Source organism: Carassius carassius, chromosome 24 (assembly GCF_963082965.1).
Source record: "Carassius carassius chromosome 24, fCarCar2.1, whole genome shotgun sequence".
Classification (NCBI taxonomy): Eukaryota; Metazoa; Chordata; class Actinopteri; order Cypriniformes; family Cyprinidae; genus Carassius; species Carassius carassius.
In genome coordinates this window covers 30481384-30503634 of record NC_081778.1, presented here as the reverse complement: position 1 = coordinate 30503634, position 22251 = coordinate 30481384, and the positions used below count along the sequence as shown (strand labels likewise).

General features: G+C 33.7%; 1 protein-coding gene across 3 annotated transcripts; it reads right to left on the bottom strand.

Annotated features, from left to right (window-relative positions):
* Positions 1-11064: 11064 nt before the first annotated feature.
* On the bottom strand, positions 11065-12656 carry LOC132103746 (hepcidin-1-like). Of its 3 annotated transcripts, none has more exons than XM_059508837.1 (3): positions 12422-12656; positions 12167-12235; positions 11065-11499 (listed from the first exon to the last, which is right to left on the bottom strand). In XM_059508837.1, the coding sequence occupies exons 1-3, from the start codon at positions 12533-12535 to the stop codon at positions 11401-11403; spliced, it is 282 nt and encodes a 93-aa protein (XP_059364820.1). In that variant the 5' UTR covers positions 12536-12656; the 3' UTR covers positions 11065-11400. The 3 variants fall into 3 exon arrangements, with proteins under 3 accessions (XP_059364820.1, XP_059364822.1, XP_059364821.1); XM_059508839.1 differs by having other exon boundaries at positions 12449-12655; XM_059508838.1 differs by having other exon boundaries at positions 12167-12238; positions 12449-12654.
* Between the last annotated feature and the right edge of the window lie 9595 nt (positions 12657-22251).

Below are 22251 nucleotides of genomic sequence, written 5' to 3'. Positions count from 1 at the left end.
TCTAACAATGACTTTTCATACCTTTTATGGACCTGCACAGTCTATGGGACAGTCACAAGCCTCTCGGTTTTCATACAAAATATCTTAAATTGTGTTCCGAAGATGAAATGAGGTTTTACAGATTTGGAACGACATGGGGGTAAGTGATTAATGACAAAATGTTCATTTTAGGGTGGAGTATCCCTTTAATTGTTAAATTGTAAATTTCGCCCAACCCTGCAGCAAACGTGCACATCTGGGCATTAATGCAAATCCTGGAATGGCCATCCATCGGCGTGCTGAGTCATCATGTTTGTCACAGTGAAGGAGCGAACAGAAGACGGCCCTGATCGCCTTGCACGAGTTCCTCAGAGGCGCTGAGTTTGAGCGCAGCATACAATAGCTTAATGTGCTGCTGCTTTGTAGATGCATACAGATGCTCTATAAACCTCCAAGTAATCAGATGAGGATTGTGTAAACTGGCACGGGGAGCAATTTACAAATGATGACGCTGGATGGAACGAATACAAAAGCGCAGACAGAGACTGTAATTAGGACAGCTCCCCTGGTGATATAGAGGTGCATGTGTGTTACTCCTTTGTTTTATTTCGCACTGCATGTGACAAAATCACATTTACTGTGCTTACATGCACATATTTTGGTTTATTTGCAATTAATTAACAAGAGTCTGCAGCTAAATGTAACGTTTATATAAACCCTAAAGCAAGAAGTCAAGGTTTGACTGGTTAGTAGGCCCCTGCTGGTAAATGCTGAAACTGCACTCTTCTGCAGTCAAAGTTTATGGACATTGGGTATTTAATAACTAAATAATTTTAAGAAATTGACTTATTCTCCGGTTACATAATTTCTTTATATTTGTAATTTAAAATTATTTAAAATGATGAATAAGTTTAAAAGATTAATTATATTCATAATTCTTTTATGCGCTGGCCTCACATATCAATAAATGAAATAATCAGTTAATTTCATGAGAATGACTTTCATTTTAGATTATGATTTTAAAATAATTATTTTAAACCTTATATATATATAAATATATATATATGTAATTATATTTGGAATCTAATATGGGCCAACCTCTCACTTTGAACTATTTATTTATTTATTTATTATTTATTTATTAATATGTGCAGGTTTCTTACTTTGAATAAATTATTTATTTAAATTAAACTACTGAAATGGACTGACTCTCAGATTATAATATAATATAATATATAAATATATATATTTATATATATATATATATTTTTTTTTTTTTATATATATTATGTGCAAATGTAAAAAATATTTGTAATCTAATATGTGCCAGCCTCCCACCTTGAATAAACAAATAAATAAATACACACATGCATGCATAGTTTCATGTCCTTTATGTTTCAAATACTTGGTGTGATGGTAATGGTAGCATTACTGAGGATGGGTATTCTGTTATAAAAAATAAAGATCCAGATTGTTCACATAAACATCAAGCCACTGATGGATGGCCTTGATTTCAACACTTTTAATGAACTCACTATTGGGGGATAAAGCTATAAATCCTGGTCAGGACACAAACCCAAAAGTTAACCTTTCAACACTTTTAAAACTGAGGGGGGGGGGGGGGAGTAATTAAAAGTTTAATGCTATTAAAGGAATAGTTCGCCTAAAAATGATATTCAAGCCATGATTTACTCACCCTCAAGCCATTCGAGATGCATATGTCAATCTTTTTTCAGACGAACACATTTTCAGTTATTTTAGAAAATGTTTTAGATCTTTCAGTGGTTATAATGTGTAGCTATGGGGCTCACCTCTTTGAAGTTCCGAAATGTGCATGCATCCTTCTCAAAAGTAATCCATCCGGCTCCAGGGGGGTAAACGAAGGCCTCTTGATGGTAATCCGTGCGGTTTTGTCGTAAAAATATACATATTTTAAACTTTATAAACGAAAATATCTGGCTTCCGGCCACGGTCGGCGCGCGTTCACGGGAGAAGGATGTCGGCGTATGACGTATGGCGTATCGTAGGAAGCGTCGTGACGTAGAACGAACGCGCCAGCGCAGCCAGAGAGCAGAGCAAAACAAAACTACACTCGGGATTTCCGTGAAGAGTTATTTGATTTAGCTGTACTTAAGTTTTTTATTAGGCTTAAAATGGTTTGGGCCTGCATCTACCCTGGATGCTTAAACATATGTAAAACTGTAAGGTTACACGCGCGGGCGTCAAAGGAAGATGCACCAGTAGCATTTCACCGATTCCCAGTACATGATTCTGAGCGATTGCAGTTATGGCTGCTCGCTATTGGTTGGGATATAAATACACCAAAGGAAAAACTCTTGCAATATCGGATGTGCAGTGAACATTTCAGTCCAGACGATTACGAGGCAAAGATTGGAAAAACAAAACCACTTCTGAAATCGTCAGCCGTGCCTGTACCTGTGCTGCTTTTCCCGCAAAATCCGGTATGTATTGAGTACTCTGTACTGTAGGGTGTATTATTTTGTGTATTGATTGTGATGCTACATGTAAGGGATAATGTATATGCAGCAGGTTGTTATATAAGTCCATACAGTCTTGTATCACACATTAGGGACTTATTTCACGATTACAATCGTCTGTCTGTACATTACATCATAATAAGTAAGTTAAGGGACATTAAACATTTTATTTCCTAATTTTACCGAATACTAATTAAGTTTTAGTTAACGTTTTAAGATAAGACATGACGTTAAAATGTCATGGACACACTTTTCTGTTGTATAAATATTTAATTTTTCTTTTAAAATGTAATCATGTACAATCTATTGTTGTAGGAAGCACAGGGGGATCCTGATGTTACTACTCAGTCAAGTCTCTGTTACACAGTTACACAAAAGGATCAGGAGACAGTTGTCCTGGGTGCATCAGCATTTTTTGAAGGTGTTCCACAGTCAACTCCAGTCAAACATAGCAGCAAAGAAGAGAATGAAGGAGTTGTGGCAGGACTCAAATTGATGCTTAAAAGTCCAGAATCAATTCCAAGAAGGACAGGTCCATCAACATCTGGGACATACATTGCCTTCCCCCCAATACGTTTCTATCAGTCAGTAAGTACTCATATGCGTTTTGTCATGCAATGTTTTTCCCAGTTGTCGTGTTGTTTGGATTATGTTGTCAAACAGTGGTTTACATAATTACTTTTAGTTAAATTACTTTCACTTTAACCTCTACATGTATGTAAACATGTACTATTGCATTATGAATTGTTTTAGGAAACACCAAGGGATCCTGCTGTACAGGCTCAGCCAAATCTGCTTTGCACATCACCTGAAAAAGATCAGGAGAAAGTTGTCCTGGATATATCAGCACTAGAGGGTGTTCCACAGTCAACTCCAGTTAAACATAGAAGCAAAGAAGAGAATCAAGGAATTATGGCTGGAATCAAGTTCACGCTTAGAAGTCCAGAATCATTTGACAGAAGGATAGGTCCATCAACATCTGGGACATACATAGCCTTACCCCCCCATAAGTTTATATCAGTCGGTAAGTACTTAGTTATGATAGTTATGTCAGTTGTGATATCTAAATATCTAAAAAAAAATTCTAATTATTACTAGAAAAATGTATGTGTAGATTATAATAATGTGTGATTTTACACACTATTTTTATAATTAAAAATTGTAATTACAATTTACTGTCTGTCACATAGGATCAGACATCACAGACTGAACTACAATCTGAAGATTGTGATCTCGATATCAGCATGATTTCAATGCAATGTCCATCAGACAAGGACTCAAGTTTTGTTCCTGCCAGCTCAACATCATCAACGTCAACTACAACTACAGAGGACGATAGAGAAAATGAGAAGTGGAAGGAAAGAAAATGGATCGTAAACGAATCAAATGTGATGAAGATGTTTAGAAGATGTCAGGATTGTGGAGCACTAATTACTGGAACCGAGAAAAAATCCAATGGGAGCCGTATCGAAGTGCTGTGGGAATGCGAGAACAAACATCAGGGCCGTTGGAGTTCATGTGAAGATGTTCGGGGAATGCCTTTAAACAATCTTCTGGTTTCTGCAAGTGTCCTATTCAGTGGTGCAACTTATGTCAACATTGCTGATTGGGCTGCACTGCTGAACTTACAGGTGCCAAAGAAAACCGCTTTCTATTCAATGCAGTCTTCATACCTCATTCCTGCAGTTGATGCTACTTACAAAGAAAAACAAGCTGGGATTCTGAACGATTTACAGCTTCAAAATGCATTACAGAATGAGGTGCATTTATCTGGGGATGGGAGATCAGACAGGTAAATGAGACACCTTTCTTACAATAATTAAAAGAAATATGAAAAACAAAAAGTTTATTGTTTCATCTTATGTCCTACCTGCTACAGCCCTGGTTTTTCAGCAAAATATAACACATACAGCCTTATGGATGACACAACGGATAAAATTGTACACTTTGAGTTGGTGCAGGTGAGTGTACATGTTGATATATACAGTATAAAATTATGCAAAGTTTTAATTAGTAAACACCACAAATGGTAATATACTTTGTAAAGTAATGTACAAACATACAGAATATTATACTTATTACACCCTAAATGAAAACACTATAAAGAAAGACAAAACCTGTTTATACTTAATATAAAGAATATATTTGTTGTGTCTTAAATATTTTTAGGTGACAGAAGCATCTAGCTCAGCGGCCATGGAGCCCATTGGGTTTAAAAGAGGCCTAAATCAAATTTTGGAGAAAGGCATCAAAGTAGATGTGTTGACCACTGACAGATCACCATCCATAAGAAAGATCATGCGGGAGGATTATCCATTAATTCACCATGAGTTTGACATTTGGCATGTGGTGAAGGGTAAGAAATTGTGTCAGATAAAATTTAAATCTGTAAATGAACTACACTGTTTTTAATTTTCAAAATTAGTTTGAATGTGAACCTTTACTCAAGGATTACTTTTAGTAATTAAAAAAATACTTTGTATATATATACATTCAATTATATTTTGTGTAATTACCGTATCAATAATGTTTTCTCAGGGTTGCTAAAGAAATTACTGTCCTTGTCAAGATACAAAGACAACAGAGATCTCCAGCCCTGGATCAAGTGCATCTGCAACCATTTGTGGTATTGCTGCTCTAGTTGTGGAGGTGACCCTGAAGTAAGTTTTAATTTGTACACCATATAACATTACAAAGATGATGTAGATTTAATTAAAATTAAATAATGAATTGTTTAACTTATGTTTTGTAGGACTTAATCTGGAAATGGAAGTCAATACTTCATCACATCTCTGGGGAACATAGTTGGACCGAAGATTGCCTAGAACAGAGATGTCTCCATCCTGCCCTCAATCCTGACCAACAGAGACGGAAGAGGTGGATTATGAAAGTGTCTCGTGCATACCATACGCTGGAGAAAATAGTTCTGGACAAAGGTATTTTGAAGGACCTGCAGCAAATGTCCCTGTTTAAGCATACAGGTATGTTACACCAAAATCACATTGTGTGTATATATGGAAAGTGATTATTAAGAACACCAGACTAATTATGTTTCCTTATTTTACAGGCAAGCTTGAAGTTTTCCACTCCATGCTACTTAAGTACTGTCCGAAGAACTTGCACTTTCATTACTCTTCCATGTTTGCACGCACACAGCTTGCAATTATGGATCATAATGAAAATGTACATCGCAAACAGGCCACAACCACCTCTGGTAAGTAAAGAACATTACAACAACAAAAGTTTAAAACAATAGTGAATTCCAAATTATGAAATTTAATGCAAAGTGCTTTTTTTTATGGGTCAGTAGTTTAACATTAGTCTAATAATATATAGTACAGTAACATGTATGTCTTGTTTCTTTCTAGGAGTACAACGCTACAATGTTGTGTTTCCCAAGCACTCCAAGGAGTGGGTAGCTAAGAAACTGTTTGAACCAACCACACAAACATTTAGAGATGAACTGGTTAATGTAGTTCTGGAGTACCGTAGAAACCCAAACATTGTTGTTCCAGACGAGTCATCTCAACTCACTGTTCCCACATTACCAGCAAACATTGCACGAAAGCCAAAACCTGCCAAAGAAGATGCCATTTCAAAGTAAAGGCTCTACACAATGCTTTACATAGACTCTTGTGCCTTAGTGGGAATTTAATAAAAGTATTATTGGGCACTGTTTATTATCTTTTTTAGTTTAAAGTTATTTTTATCTAACATTTCCTTGTTTTTTTTATTATATGTCATGTTACATTACTGTTGTCTTGAAGAAAAAGCATTGATGTGATAATAGCAACAGTTTAGAAATTAAAATCAGTAACAATTCTTTTTTTAAAAAAGTATGTGTAATATTATTTATTTCTGAACTTCAAAAGCCACACAGAAAATGTTTAAAAATTTGTATTTACAAAAATTGAAACAAATTTTGTTTACCAGTTAAACACAAAATAAACATGGTTGAATCAATGTAGTTGTTGAATTAAACATCACAGGAAACAAAGTATATGAAATATATGTATTTATTCAAAAAAAATAATGTAGTAGGTAGCAGACTTGTACACTACATCATGGCAAAGGCATCATCTGCTTCTCTGAAACCCACATAGGATCCAGACTGGGATGGGTATTTTTCCCTTATGGCTTGAACAACACAGGAGGGAAGAACTTTACGGTTTCCTCTTCCTAGTTTTTCTCCTTTCAGCATCCATTCAAGCACAACTCGGTATGCTACCAGACGAAATTGACTGTAAAATAAATGCAATTTGTGAATAACATAGATCAGCCGCACCTGTAATAACATATTACTTGCACAAAACGAAACTTACTCCACCGTTAGTCTGCCCCCGGTTCCTTCAGGCCTTGGACGACGTCTCCAGTTTATGCGAGGTAAACGGAAGATAACTTCAAGAACACTTTGGCTCAACAAAGGCGGAAAGCCATCATCTTCTGTAACACAATTGGACTCAGTCATCTCAATAGCGGCATCAATGGCTTCCAAAGTTGGCATTCCAGTTTTCCATTCATGGCAGCAAACACTCTCGACCTCTGTTGGCATGGCCTCACATCTCCTGCATGAGCACCACCATGTCTCCCAGACTCTCTGTCTATTTGAGGCTGTTAGTTGTGCCACTGCTGATGCAGCCGCCTCCATATTCCTGAGTTCTTCATCACTGTACACCGGTTCAAACAGATAGGGCTGAGCCAAAAACTGAATATCCTCTTCTCTAATATCAAAATCCTCCGACATTTTCTTTTAAATACTCTTTTATATAACTCTTCACGGAAATCCCGAGTGTAGTTTTGTTTTGCTCTGCTCTCTGGCTGCGCTGGCGCGTTCGTTCTACGTCACGACGCTTCCTACGATACGCCATACGTCATACGCCGACATCCTTCTCCCATGAACGCGCGTCGACCGTGGCCGGAAGCCAGATATTTTCGTTTATAAAGTTTAAAATATGTATATTTTTACGACAAAACCGCACGGATTACCATCAAGAGGCCTTCGTTTAACCCCCTGGAGCCGGATGGATTACTTTTGAGAAGGATGCATGCACATTTCGGAACTTCAAAGAGGTGAGCCCCATAGCTACACATTATAACCACTGAAAGATCTAAAACATTTTCTAAAATAACTGAAAATGTGTTCATCTGAAAAAAGATCGACATATGCATCTCGAATGGCTTGAGGGTGAGTAAATCATGGCTTGAATATCATTTTTAGGCGAACTATTCCTTTAAATCATTTAAAACTATAGATTGTTTCCATAGTCTTCCCAGGGACAGAAAAGTAGCAGTAATTGAAGAATCAAGCAGCTACTGCTTCACTTCTGTTTATGTATTCAGTAGAACTTGTCCTAAACTTGCAAATTCAATCTCTCCTGTCCCACCGGAGCACGTCTACAAACATCTAGTCTTGTTTTTCTTATCTTCTGCACATTCTGAACAGCTACTATAATGAATCTTGGTCGAGACAAATGAAAATACTTTTTTTTTTTGCTCTCTTGTACTGGAATGAAAGAGACTATGCACCGATAGACAGATGGACGAGAGAGAGGGAGGAGGAATATATGAACCTTTGTTTTTGTTTTTTTTGCTTTCCTTTGAGTTATTTGTGCAGGAGCTGTGCTGCAAACATTTGCTTACTGAAGTGATGTAGTCAGCAAGAACAAAGCAGGGTTGTGACTCACTAATATAAGAGCATTCTGCCCCTCTGTTACTTCACAATCACCTGCACTGCATCCCAGTGTGAGCATATGGTACGTCTTAAAGAAATAGTTCACCCAAAGCAAGAAAATCACTTACACACCCAAATGTCTTTCTGAATTTGGAGGATCTTCTTTCTTCTGTGCAACCCAAAGACATCAGAATGTCCCAGTTGTTCTTTTCCATGTCATAAAAAATGTGTTTTTGTCCCCTTTGTAGTGTATCAAAACTCAGTGTGCTGTATTTCTGCTCCATGATTAAAAGAAGAAGTCTTACAGGTTTGTAGTAGTCAGGAAATGATGACAGAACTTCTTTTTTGAGTGAATTACTCAAGTGTCAGTGAAGTTCATTCGTAAACGACACACAACCTAAAGATATAGAATTGTTGCATAATTCCAAATAAATACTTTATGATCCTCAAATAAATCTAAAATAATTAACAAAAAATAAACATAGTGACAAATAAACGGAATGAGATCCACAAATAAATTAAGAGTTTTCCAAACATTAATAAAAAACTATTTGCAAAATTAATTTGCAAAAAAAAGAAAAAAATAATTTATGTCACAAACACAACTCTGCCTGGTATTAATTTGTGAATCACGATTTTTAGTACCATAAAACACATGCTAAATTATGCCTGCCTTTATATATTAATCTCTGCACTGTTATGTGCTTCTGTATTTGGCCAGTGTTAAAATCCCCGAGCATATGCAGATGCATTAGGAGCAGATGGTGAAAAGGAGGGACTTGATAGTGTATCCTGTACGAAGAGCAATCCAAAGAGAGCAGACAGAACCCAAATCACACAGCCGATATCACACGTTTGTTCTGGAACGAGCCAGAATCCATGAGCTGCTGTGTGAAGTTCCAGTTGTTGGAGCCAAGATAAGACTTTACATACTAATGAAACTACTGGAGTGTCGCTGCTCTTAAAGGGACAGTTCACCCGAAAATGAACATTCTGTCATCATTTGCTACCCTCATGTCGTTACAAACCCCAGGGGCATTTCCTTCAAGGAGGCAAAGGAGGGAATGTCTCCTTAAAATATTGGATGAGAAGAAAATTGTAGTATAAAACAATGACACCAGCAGGTAAAGTTACTGTGGGAGTCCTGGAGAGTTTAGCACCAACTGGCCTCAACAACAGTTCAAGAAAGAGCTTGATCAGCGGTTTCAGGTGTTTTTGATTCGGAGCTAAACTCTGTGGGACACACCGGGACTGAGTTTGGTGACCTCTGCCCTAAAGCATGCGGTGGGTTTGGTGGGGGGTAATTGAGAATGAATGGGGGAAATTCACTTGAGAGGAGGCAATGCCTCCATCGCGATATGATTGGATGTGATTGCTCATGTTCTACTGTGATTGGTTCATTAGATAAATCCCGCCTCTTGTGTTCTTGGGCATTCTGTGTTCAGGAATGATTCGATTACTGATGATCTTATAAGATTGCAAATAACATATATTGTTTACATTGTTACTGCCTTCATTTATTGTTCTGGAATGAATGTAAAATGGTTAAAACACAAACTTGATGAGATTCATACTTGGCTTAAAATAGAATAAATAGAATATAGATTACATTTACACTGTGATGTAAAAAATTTATATATATATATATATATATATATATATATATATATATATATATATATATATATATATATATTTTTTTTTTTTTTTTTTTTTTTTTGATAATGTGAGCAATGTTTATTTAACAAATATTTTGTGTCTGGGACATGAATTTACATTAAAAAAAAACACACCACTGCTTTTATTTATTGTGGAAAAAATAAAATAATAAGAGTTCATAGTGACCACTATTGAATTCTTTAAAGAAATAAAAAGAAATACTAGGACAAGAAAGACCATAGTCGCCACAAGGTCCTCAACAATCGAGCTCAGAGGAGGAATAAGAGTGACTGCCAACATCCCTGTGTACTAATTAAAACGAACGACTCCAGGTGCTGCCTGCAATCGACATAACGAAGAGCCAGGCGGCATGTTTGTGTTGGTGGTTTGCCTTGATTAAAGCCTTCATCCATTCTGCTTAGGAATCTCAAGCATATTGAATAACGCTGCTGACACAAGTTCAGTATGAATTATAGAATGTATGATGAAAAAGCTGTTGAGATTTGAGAGGCCACTTTAGAAACACAACAGCACCTTTATGTGTCTGCATCCACAACCTGTGTTATAACATCTAGTCAGATGTCTATGTTTTAAGGTCCTCGTGATGCAAAGGCTGGCTAAAAATTTGGGTAGCATCACATTTTTATTTCACAAAAAAACTGCAACAAGCTCAAACAAAAAGAGAGAAGCAATAAATGTCATTAAAAGTCAAAGTTATTGATGAAAAGTTGACAATATCAATAGCTGTGTGTGTCTGGTTAGTGTTTATTAAAATAAAAAATAATTCATAGTATTAGCATATTTAATTTAAAAGTTAAAAAGTTGTTTGCTTTAAATATTTTATTTATTGTTATCATTAATAATCTTAATACTTTTTATAGATTTCTTTTAAATGACCTGCATGTAGCACATATATATGTATAATAAAAAATTAAATAAAAAGTGTTTAGTCATATGTGTGTGTGTGTGTGTGTGTGTGTGTGTGTGTGTGTAGCAATATAAAATAAGTGTAATTAAAAAGCAATATTAATAATAATATTAATTTATTTTATGTCTTATACTTGATATGTGTATGCATATGTAAAATATCAAATAAAAAGTTCTTAATTAGAATTTAAATTTAAAAATTCATTTGAAAGGTAATATTGATAATATTATAATATTATATATAATATTGATAAGATTTTTATACCCAACACAAACACACACACACACACACACACACACAATAAGAAATAATATTAATTACAACAGATCAAATGTTAAATCATTTTATTACAAATGTCCAAAAGCTTTTCATTTACTAAACAATCATTGTACATAGGCATACAAATATATACATGTATAAAATATACAAAATCATGAAAGCTTTAACAAAAGTAGGTAAGTTCTCATATTGTTAAATTTCAGTAGTTGCAACTTTTACAAAGCAGTATGCGAGGAGACAGCCTGCATTTATACCCGTTTCAAACAACATGGTGTGACAAGGAAAATCATTTCAGCAGGGTTTTGGAAGACAAAAGTCCAAATAAGTTAATGTTTCAAAGAAACTCTTTTCCTGAGCACATGGGACACTGTAAAACGCTCGCAGGATCAGAATTTGCAGCAGTATCCACAGCCTTTGTTGCGGCAGCAGTTGCAGCAGTATCTGCACAGGGACAGATGGCTTTGACGTTTCACCCTGAAGAATGCCTTTTGGAGAACAAGAGATTACATTTTATTTAGGCCCTCCTCAAAACATTCAATTTAATTATCAACAAAAAATATTAATTAAATCCACTGATTATTAATATTATTAATTAATATGAATTTCTAGCGATTTTTAGAATGAACCACATGTAGAATATATAAAGTGTTTGATTAAATAAAATACAAAAATAAAACAATTATTAAAAATAATGAATGATCAAAATAATAAATAATTGTATTAAATTTAAATAATATAAAATAGAAAAGTATTTAATTACAAATACATTTAAAGATAAAAAAATAATATTTTTTATAATAATTATATCTATTAATTTTTTGTCAACATGTGTGTACTTAACATTTAAGAAAGACATGGTCAGGTCAAAGTGTCTGAAATTTGTATTAATTTTACTGGTAGTAAACAGTATGATGAATTGTTGGGTATATTATGCCACAGTTTACTTTAATTTGCGATCCTAACTTACATAAATGAACTATAGTGACCTGCACCCAAAAAAATATAAACAAATTGATCTGGTGTCTGAATATATATATATATATATACTTTATGTGTGTGTGTGTGTGTGTGTAATAATAAAAAATAGAAGAGTGTTTAATTAAATAACATTTGAAAAATAAATCATCTAAAACAAAAACGCTGGATACATACCAGGGGATTGGTTTGTTCCTGTGAAGTTTCTGTCAGATGCTCGTTCTGCACATGATGCTCATCTTCAGTCTGCTGATGAAATACAGAAGGCAGTACTTTAAAATAGGTGGTATGTTTTACATGAAATCACTAGTGACATTATATAATGCTAAACAGCTCATGTCAAAATATATTAGTTACATGCAAATGTAATGCAATGAATAAATAATATTAGTGGTGGTTCTGAGTGTAATGTAAAGAGTGCTAATGACAGACCCAGGTTGTTTGGGCGCAGACGCTCACCTGTGTAAAGGGAACGGCTGCGGTCTGGAGGATGCAGACGCATGCGATGATGACCGCAGCAGCGAGAGCCACACGTGAGAACTTCATTTTCACTTCTGTAACACTGAAGGTAGTTCTTCTCTTGAGGAGTTGATGTAGAGGATGATATCTGCTGAAGTGATTCCTCTGTTTCTCTTTAAAGTTTACTTTTCCTTCTGCTCATGACAGGCACTGCTCTGATATTTATACTGAGCTCAGAGGGCGCTGTTTTTCTCCTTTGACCTGCGTGGCTCTTCCCATCAGCTCTTACACAACTCTGGAAACTCTCAACTGCTTCACATGTGTAAATTACTGTAAACGTCCAGCATGGAGATGAATGAATTAATGAGTGAATCAAGCAAGCAATCAATCAATCAATCAAGCAAGCAATCAATCAAATAAAAAAAGAATCAGTTTTGATTACCAATAAGCATTGCACTAATAATCAAAAGAAATAGCCCTGATACTGATAAAATATCAGTTTTAAATGAAATATTGTCTAAAGTCCTGTTTCAAATTACATTATATTTTCCTTCTACTCCTAAATCAGTATAATCCATTGTTTGTCCATTAAAGTATAATATACACCAGACCTTTAAAAACAAACAAACAAAATGAACATCAATGCCATCAGTCTTCAGTTTTCTGTTTTCTTATCATACATATTGATATTTTTGCTTTACCAGAAGAAATTTTATGCTTTATCATATTATAATGATATTATATGACATATTATATGACACTCAAAAAATAAATAAATTAAATATATATATATATATATATATATATATATATATATATATGCCTCTCTTGTGTTGTTAGTTCAATAATGAAATAAATAGAAAAAAACTGCTACATACTTTATTGTATTGTATTGTGTTTTAACAGTAAAAAATTATATTTTCTTGTAATGTTCATTTCAGAAAGTATAACCTATATCCTTTGTTTTTGTGCTGTCTCCAGTGAGACTTTCATGCTTCCTTCTTATGTGGCACTATCTTTTGTAAAACTGATATTTATTTTGAAAAATGCTCTACAAATAAATTTGAACTGAATTGAAAACGTTTAATATTCTAATAACTGCAAGAGAGGAAAAAAAATAATTCTGTTAACTGAATTTACTGAAGTAAACTTGCTAGATATGACATAAATAGATAGAAACAGTAGTAGAAGAAGTATATTATCATGTTAGAAAGCCTAAAACTTGACCTTTTTTGTGGTTATAAGACAACAAAGAGGGAAACAGTACACACAGTCATGGATCAAGAATGTTTGTGAGTAATTAACTGAAACACTATAATAACTGTGAATAAACTCAGTGTGATTGTACAGCATCATGTATGCTGATATATACATTAACAACAGATTGCCTCGTTCTCACACGATTCATGAGGTTTGAAAGCATTAGATAACCTTCTGCCACAGCGTCTGCTAATAATGCCAATAAATATAAACCAGAACGGCCTCATGTCTGTCATCAATAATGATTTCAATTATTGTTCTGACGAATTTAAAGTGCAATCGTCATAAAACAGAGACCATACCATCTGTGTCTTGCAATTTATTATATTGCTAAAAACTTAATTTTCTTTAAATAAAGGACAAGTCTAGGCCACATTTTGGTGAATAATGATTTAAATTCTGCTTGAATTAAGTAGTAATGCACTTTATGGGTGATACATTTTCCTATTGCTTTTTGTGTTTCTTCTTACTGTATAAATCACAGTAAATACTGTTTATATAATCTATGATCATTGGCATCATGAAATGCATTGCAATGAGAATCCCTAATTTTTTATAAATTTTTCTATCAGAACTGCAGGTCTGCAGTATGACTACTGTGCACAGCATGCTAATTTCCTGTAATACCTGGATAATATTTGTTGAAGTGTGTTGTATAAGAAAGAGACCACAAGGAAGATGCCAGGATGTCAGTGGGAAACCTAAAAAAGAAAAAAAAATCATATAATTTGTTACTGCATTCAAACCGTTACAAACTCTCTTCCTTGTAATGCTCATGTTAGAAAACATCACCAAATTCTTAGTTTTTGTGTTGTTTTCAGTGACGTTTATGCTCTTTGCTTATATGGCACAAATGGAGTGTAAAGCTGATATTTATTGTGAATAATGCGTGCGCTACACATACATTTGAATTGAATAAAAATGTTTAATATGCCAATGAGTAAACATTTTTTCCGGCCTAATATATATATATATATATATATATATATTTAATGGCAAAAATGTATTTTTTTTTTATCTTTAGTTTTAGTCATTCATTTGTGGGTTTCAGTCATTTATATATATATATATATATACACACACACACACACACACACACACGTTTATTCATTGTTATTTCAGGTTTAGGTTTTGTTTTTGTATAAGCTTTTAAGATAAAATCAGATTTCAGATAACAAAAATGTAAATTTGTTTAATTTACATAAACAAAGTGTCTTTTTCAAACCTCTGATTCATTATTAGTTTGCATCATGTGTAGCACAAGCTGTGGTGATCGTGTTTGCTGTATTGAGCAGGAAAGCAGTGTTTCTCAAGAGCTGCAGGGACACATAAGTGCGTTTGTTGGAGAGCGACGCCAGCGCTATCAGCCGGGATCTTCTGGTCAAACAGACGCAGACGCTGCTGTCAACCTGACAGGCGCCACAGCCCGTCTCTCTCGCTCTGTCCCGGGACAATGACCCCTCTCCTCCTCTCTTACCTGCACAGATCCTGCCTCTGTTGGGAATTCATCCTCTCACACTTTCCCAAACACAGAAATCACCACCAAAACATGACGATCGATATGCAGTCTTCACAAAAAGCCTAATGAAAGCAGGTGAAAACAACCCATCAACAGCTCTGTTTCTACTGCAGAAGCTGATAGAAAGCTGGTTTGATGGTCATAGATGACTTTAGCAGGTCTAGCTGGTGTTTTGCTGGTTTTAAGCAGCTGCACTGTGACCAAATCCCATCTAAAACCATCAAAACATTGCAACTTTATGCTGTTTTTTTTAGCAAATATAAGCAGGAGCCTTCATAGGCAACATCACAACAGAAATGAGCTCGAAAGTGAGATTTTTGGATTTATTTAATTTTGATATGTGTTATTTAGTATATTATTCCTATTTAAAACCAATAAACATTTTTTTCTGTTTCTAAAGATTTTGCAATTCTATATGGTTTGTTTTTACTTTACATATTGTAAAAATGGAGCATGCATTTTTTTATTAAATTAAAAGATGATCACCCAAGAAAACCAAACTATTTGAAATGCAAAAGATTTGAAAAAAATAATAATAATTTGAATAGGTTTTGATGTTAGCATATTGTTTAGCAAGTAATGAGACTCTAATAACCATAAGAACTGGGTATATATATTAAAAGGTAAGCAGCATATTTATAGATATATGTGTGTGTATGTGTGTGTGTGTGTGTGTGTGTGTGTGTGTGTGTGTATATATATATATATATATATATATATATATATATATATATATATATACCATCTTTTTGGATGCCTTTTAAGAGCTTGGTGCAATGCATTCTGGGATTGTCTCTGTAATTAAAAAGAGCTGTGATGCTACCTTAGGATTTAGCATGAAAAAAATGTTTTTTTAAAAATCTTAGAAGGCTATGAATATGCTGCTTACCTTTTAAAAAGTCTTTATGCATCTTGTCTGATGTAAAGGAAAAATTATCCTAATCTAGAAAACTACAAAATACTGTGCTGAGTTTGATGGGTGTAGCTTCAAATACAATTCAATAAAATAAAATAAAATAAAATGAAAAAACATAAGGAAAAAAGTAATAAGTAAGGAAAAATTATTTAATATATACACACACACACGTATTTCTAGTGTGAGTATTTATATATACGTATAAATATACACAGTACACACAGATATATTGTAAACACAAACTTTTATTTTAGAGGCGATTACTTGCAATTAATATGTGTGTGTGTGTGTGTGTGTGTAACCATAATAATATTAATACATTTTAAGACAGAACAATAAATAATAAAAGTCAGAATTCATCAACAGAAAATGCTTGAAATGCTACCTAGACAGGTTGCTTGTTGTTGTGTGCTTTTACTGTCTTCTTCATTTTACAGCCAGTTTCACCACACAACAGTTGTTGCCGTTGGCTTTTTTTTCGTTTGCTTGCTTTTTTAATTTATTTCTTAATATATGACCAAAAAAAGAGACGTCGGCGAGCATATGAAGTCATGCAGAACAACTCCTTGCAATTTCTGTTTACAGACAACAAACTTCTTTCGATTTTACTGGTACATGAGGTATTGTGGTGAAGCTACTTGACCTTCAACACCTGATCGACTCAGTCAAGTTGTTTCCGGCCCTGTTGGAGAATAACGGATGGTGGAAGTAGTGCAGAACAGTATGTATCATTAAATAAAGCATCTTCAGCTAATGGGAGAATGGAAAACAGAGTCCAGTATACATTTGAATAGCCAACAAACCTCATGTTCAGCCTCACAAATATAGCAATGAGCCAAAGGATGAAATAATATTTAACGGATAATCCATTGACACTTCACTAAGCCAGGAACTAAAGCATTATTGACCAATCATACCTTAACAAACACAACCAATGCTGAAAGAGAGCAGTAGACATCTGTCCTACTTACATCATGTGCTCACGATTTACTTCAGCAAAGATTTCCCGCTAAACAGGAAGCTAATAGGAAATGAAATGTGTCAGATAATCAGATTATAGGTGAAAATGGAGTTACTTCACAGCTGTTGTGAAATACAGGGATCTTGACTGAACAGTGGAGAGAAAGGTACAATCATTTCTATAAGGATTTTGGAACAAAATGGTAAACAAAATAAGATAAAAAAAAGTAATACATAGACAAGAAATTAAATAATATAATACATAAATAATTTTTTAAAATTAAAATAATAAAATAACTAAAATAATATAATAAATATATAATAAGAAATCCATTTAATTAAATAATTATAAAAATAATATATATATATATATATATATATAAATTTATATGCATTTAGTATAAGCTTTTCACAGTGCATTCAGGCTATAAATTTATTTTATATTTATACTGTGATTATGTTTTTACTATGAGTCTTTTCTGAAAATAACTTGCACTGATGTATATTAAAATATGTCAGTGTCATTGTTTTGTCTCAACATGCAGACACCAGTAATGTATGTTTCAAGAGCATCTTTATAAAAGCTACTTAAATATCTTAATTTAACTTAAGCCTATAGTCCCCTGTCTGTGAAACCGGGTATACCTCTTTTTAATCTTCACATTTTTATATATACACACACATATACAATTAATCCCATGTATTTCAGGACATTACAATGCATATCAGTTTTAAAAGAAAGGAGAAAACACCTTCCTTATCTTCTGTTGCTCTAATCTCAAAGTTCGCACCTCCCATCAAAATCTGTATTTTGCTGCAAATTCACTTTGATCCCTAATTATGCCATTTCACCCTTTCCTCGTCATCTCCTGTTTATTCTAATTTCTTGCTATTTTATATTTCAGCCTCACATTCTGTGGTTCTACTAGTCTTTATCCCACCGCCTGACCTGATATTTGTGAGTTTCCGCTTCTTTTTTCAAACCCCATCAGATTTCATTTTCATCCAGCCTACTAAACAAATAAAACGTACACTGATTTTATAGATGAATGCACTCGTCCAAATATGTTTGCTTCAACCTTTTCGCATTTATTCTTGCAAAAGACAATGAAACGGCTGTTGCAATAATGAAAATTCACAGAAAAGTGAAGAGGAAGTCGGCACGTCACCTTCAGTTCCAAATCACTTGGCTGCTCAGTAAAGTGAGACGCCACGAGCTCTTTTGTAGAGAACAGAAGACTATACTAAGACTAGATGAGAGCAGTGGGGAATAGAGGCATGAACCTGTATGAATAAATAAGGCCGTCTGTAATCACCGCACACAAAACCCGCAGCCGCCGCACAGAGCCGCAGAGACACACGCAGAACAAAGGCTTCTGCTGAAGCGGCATTACAGTGCTGTAAAAGCCATCCTCGTGAACACAAAAGAGCTGGGCAGCAGCGAGCAGACGGGTTCACTGGTGCTCTGACATCAGGGATGCTGAAGCGTTCAGCTGCAACAATGAAGTCCTTCAGCAAGAACACAGCGGCCCTAAACGTGTCAATGTCTCTGTTGCATGCGAAACAGTTCGCTTTTGTGTGCTTTTGAGAGTCACCCACAACTACATAGAGACTTTTATAGACTCAAATCCTACATCATTTCACTGTGCGTTACAAAAAAGCCTTGCATACACGTCACCAAACTAGATAAAGTGTTCTTTTCCAATCACGACATTGCAACATTTGATTTGAATGAAAGGAAAGTATCTTAAAAAAATGCATTGTATTATAAGGAATGATATAAAACTATATTGACTAAGTAATTAACCATTAATATAAAATACAAGGTATTTGATATTTTTATACCTAATTTATACATAATTTGCAATATGGGTGTACTTTTGCACTCTATTGAATATGTAAAGAACGGCATACATAAACATTATTAATATGCTAATAATATCTATATAGTTTTAGAGCATCTGGCATTTGATCAATGAAAGCAGATTTAAAGTTTTCATAAAATAAATGTATAAATTAATATACAATTTAATAGGTTAATATTATATACTACACTTGAGAAATTTGGAGTCAGAATGATTTTTTTTTAAAGAAATTAATACTCAGCATTAAATTTATTAACAGTTTACAATAAAAGCATGTGACAGTAAAGACATTTATTATGTTACAATGTCGAAAGAGATTTCTTTAAAAATACATAAACATTAAGTAGCACATAAATCCCATTTTAAAATATTTCAAAATAGAAAATAATTTTTTATAGCACCTTTCTAGATCAAATATCACAAAGTGCTTTACATTCAATAAAAATTTAGTTTTAATTCTAATATAAATAAATAAATATATATATATATATATATATATATATATATATATATATATATATATATATATATATATATATATAAATAATTATATATATATATATATATATATATATATATATATATATATATAATTTTTTGCCAATATTACAGTTTTACTGTCTTTTTGATCAAATAAATGCAGCCTTTGTGAGCAGAAGAGACTTCTTTAAAAAAACATCCAAAATCTTATCAACCCCAAACTTTTGAACTTTAAACCTCTAAAACTCTAATACCAGTATTTTGGCTTAATCAAACAAACACAATTAAAGCAACATCCAGGAAGCCTGATTCTATTGTTTATATGCATTTGCAGGACGAGGACGGCAGAGACTGTGATGTCCTAATGGGACACGGGTCCATAGATCAGTCATGTCAAACAGAGCAGGGGACATACAGACGCCTGCCTTTGTGTGTCTGACCGGCGGCTCACAGACGGGCCAATAGAGAAGACAATCTAGAAAGTCAAGGTGAAGGAGTGATGACCTTAAAAATAAATAAATAAATAAATAAAAAATAATATATATATATATATATATATATATATATATATATATATTTATATATATTATTATTATTATTTATTTTTTTATATATAATTTTTTTAATAACTGCAGTATTTTTGATTATTCTTTTAAAAAATACTTTGTCTTATGATTTTTTTTAAATATATATTATTTTTATTTTTAAATTGATTTTTTCTTATGATTATTTCAATAATTTTGTATTTGTTTTCTAAAAATATCTGAATCTCCAAGATGAATCACAATAATGCAACATTGGATTTAAATAAGAAAAGTTATATATATATATATATATATATATATATATATATATATATATATATATATATATATATATATATATATATATATATATGAACAGGTGCTGGTCATATAATTAGAATATCATCAAAAAGTTGATTTCACTAATTCCATTCAAAAAGTGAAACTTGTATATTATATTCATTCATTACACACAGACTGATATATTTCAAATGTTTATTTCTTTAAATTCTGATGTCTATAACTGACAACTGAGGAAAATCCCAAATTCAGTATCTCAGAAAATCAGAATATTGTGAAAAGGTTCAATATTGAAGACACCTGGTGGCACACTCTAATCAGTAAAATTAACTCAAAACACCTGCAAAGGCCTTTAAATGGTCTCTCAGTCTAATTCTGTAGCTACACAATCATGGGGAAGACTGCTGACATGACAGTTCTCCAATAGATGAACACTGACACCTTGCACAAGGAGGGCAAGACACAAAAGGTCATTGCAAAAGAGACTGGCTGTTCACAGTGCTCTGTGTCCAAGCACATTAATAGAGAGGCAAAGGGAAGGAAAAGATGTGGTAGAAAAAAAGTGTACAAGCAATAGGGATAACCGCACCCTGGAGAGGATTGTGAAACAAAACCCATTCAAAAATGTGGGGGAGATTCACAAAGAGTGGACTGCAGCTGGAGTCAGTGCTTCAAGAACCACTACACACAGACGTATGCAAGACATGAGTTTCAGCTGTCGCATTCCTTGTGTCAAGCCACTCTTCATCAGTCTCACAGACTGATCCATGCCACGCCGCATTGCTGCAGTAATTCAGGCAAAAGGACACCCACCTAAGTATTGAGTGCTGTACATGCTCATAGTTTTCATTTTCTTATTTTTTTGTTGGCCAAGATTTTTTAAAAATCCTTTCTTTGTATTGGGCTTAAGTTATATTCTAATTTTTTGAGTTACCGAATTTGGGAATTTCCTTAGATGTCAGTTATAATCATCAAAATTAAAAGAAATAAACATTTGAAATATATCAGTCTGTGTGTAATGAAAGAATATAATATACAAGTTTCACTTTTTGAATGGAATTAGTGAAATAAATCAACTTTTTGATGATATTCTAGTAAAAGAAAAAAAAATCTAAGTTAAATCCAGTGTTGCAATGTTTTGATCTTGGAGGTTTACATTTTTTTTTACAATTTAATTATTTTTTTAATTTAATTCAGTCAACGATTCACATAAAATCCAATGAATTTAATATTTGTTGCAAAGTTTGAGAGTGTAAAAACACTATTACATAATTTGCAATGCATACGGCATGGAGAAAACAAACTGTTGCACTCTTTTGAATATTCAAGGCATGTCATGCATAAATAAAATTAATATACTAATATTAGTTTCTGGGCATCTGCTGTTTGATCACTGAAAGCAGCTTTATGTTTTTCATACTGATAAGACTGAGATTACCTGCTGTCTGGTGTCACAAGCCATTCTCCGACAGTTGAGGGTCATTTCCTAAGCAAGGTGTGAACAATGATGAATGATGAGGAGAATTGTAATGAGAGAAGTATCCTCAGATGAGCGCCGAGATGGTTGAGGATAAATGATGTCTGAAACAAGAAAAAGATATTAGCAAAGCATTCGCTCTGTTTTCATGAACAGTCTGATAAAATCGCCCCAGCTGTGACTCAAACCTCATTTACAGACACAATAGAGACAGTTATAAATTGAGAGAGACTGAGTGAGCTGCGCATTCCTCTTCCAAACTATCATCTCTAAGGTCATTTGTATTAGACCGGCCTATGTTTAAAATATTGGAGACAATACATCAATCACAGAAACGTATACATGAAATATTTGCCAATCCAGAGTCACCTGAAAAAACCTTTAGAGTATAAGGATGGAATATTCACACTTTCACTGGTTATGTAAAATTAAGCAACAATTCCAATTTATGTGCATCATTACATGACAAACATTCACAAAAAATAAGAGTTTTAGGCTACGT

Excerpts from the sequence above, each read along its gene's own strand:
- LOC132103746 (XM_059508837.1), bottom strand. The coding sequence starts at position 12,535 with ATGAAGTTCTCACGTGTGGCTCTCGCTGCTGCGGTCATCATCGCATGC. Across the intron at positions 12,236-12,421 it reads TCTGCGCCCAAACAACCTGG|ACTGAAGATGAGCATCATGT; the intron begins GTCTGTCATTAG and ends TTTCATCAGCAG. Across the intron at positions 11,500-12,166 it reads AGGAACAAACCAATCCCCTG|GCATTCTTCAGGGTGAAACG; the intron begins GTATGTATCCAG and ends GTTCTCCAAAAG.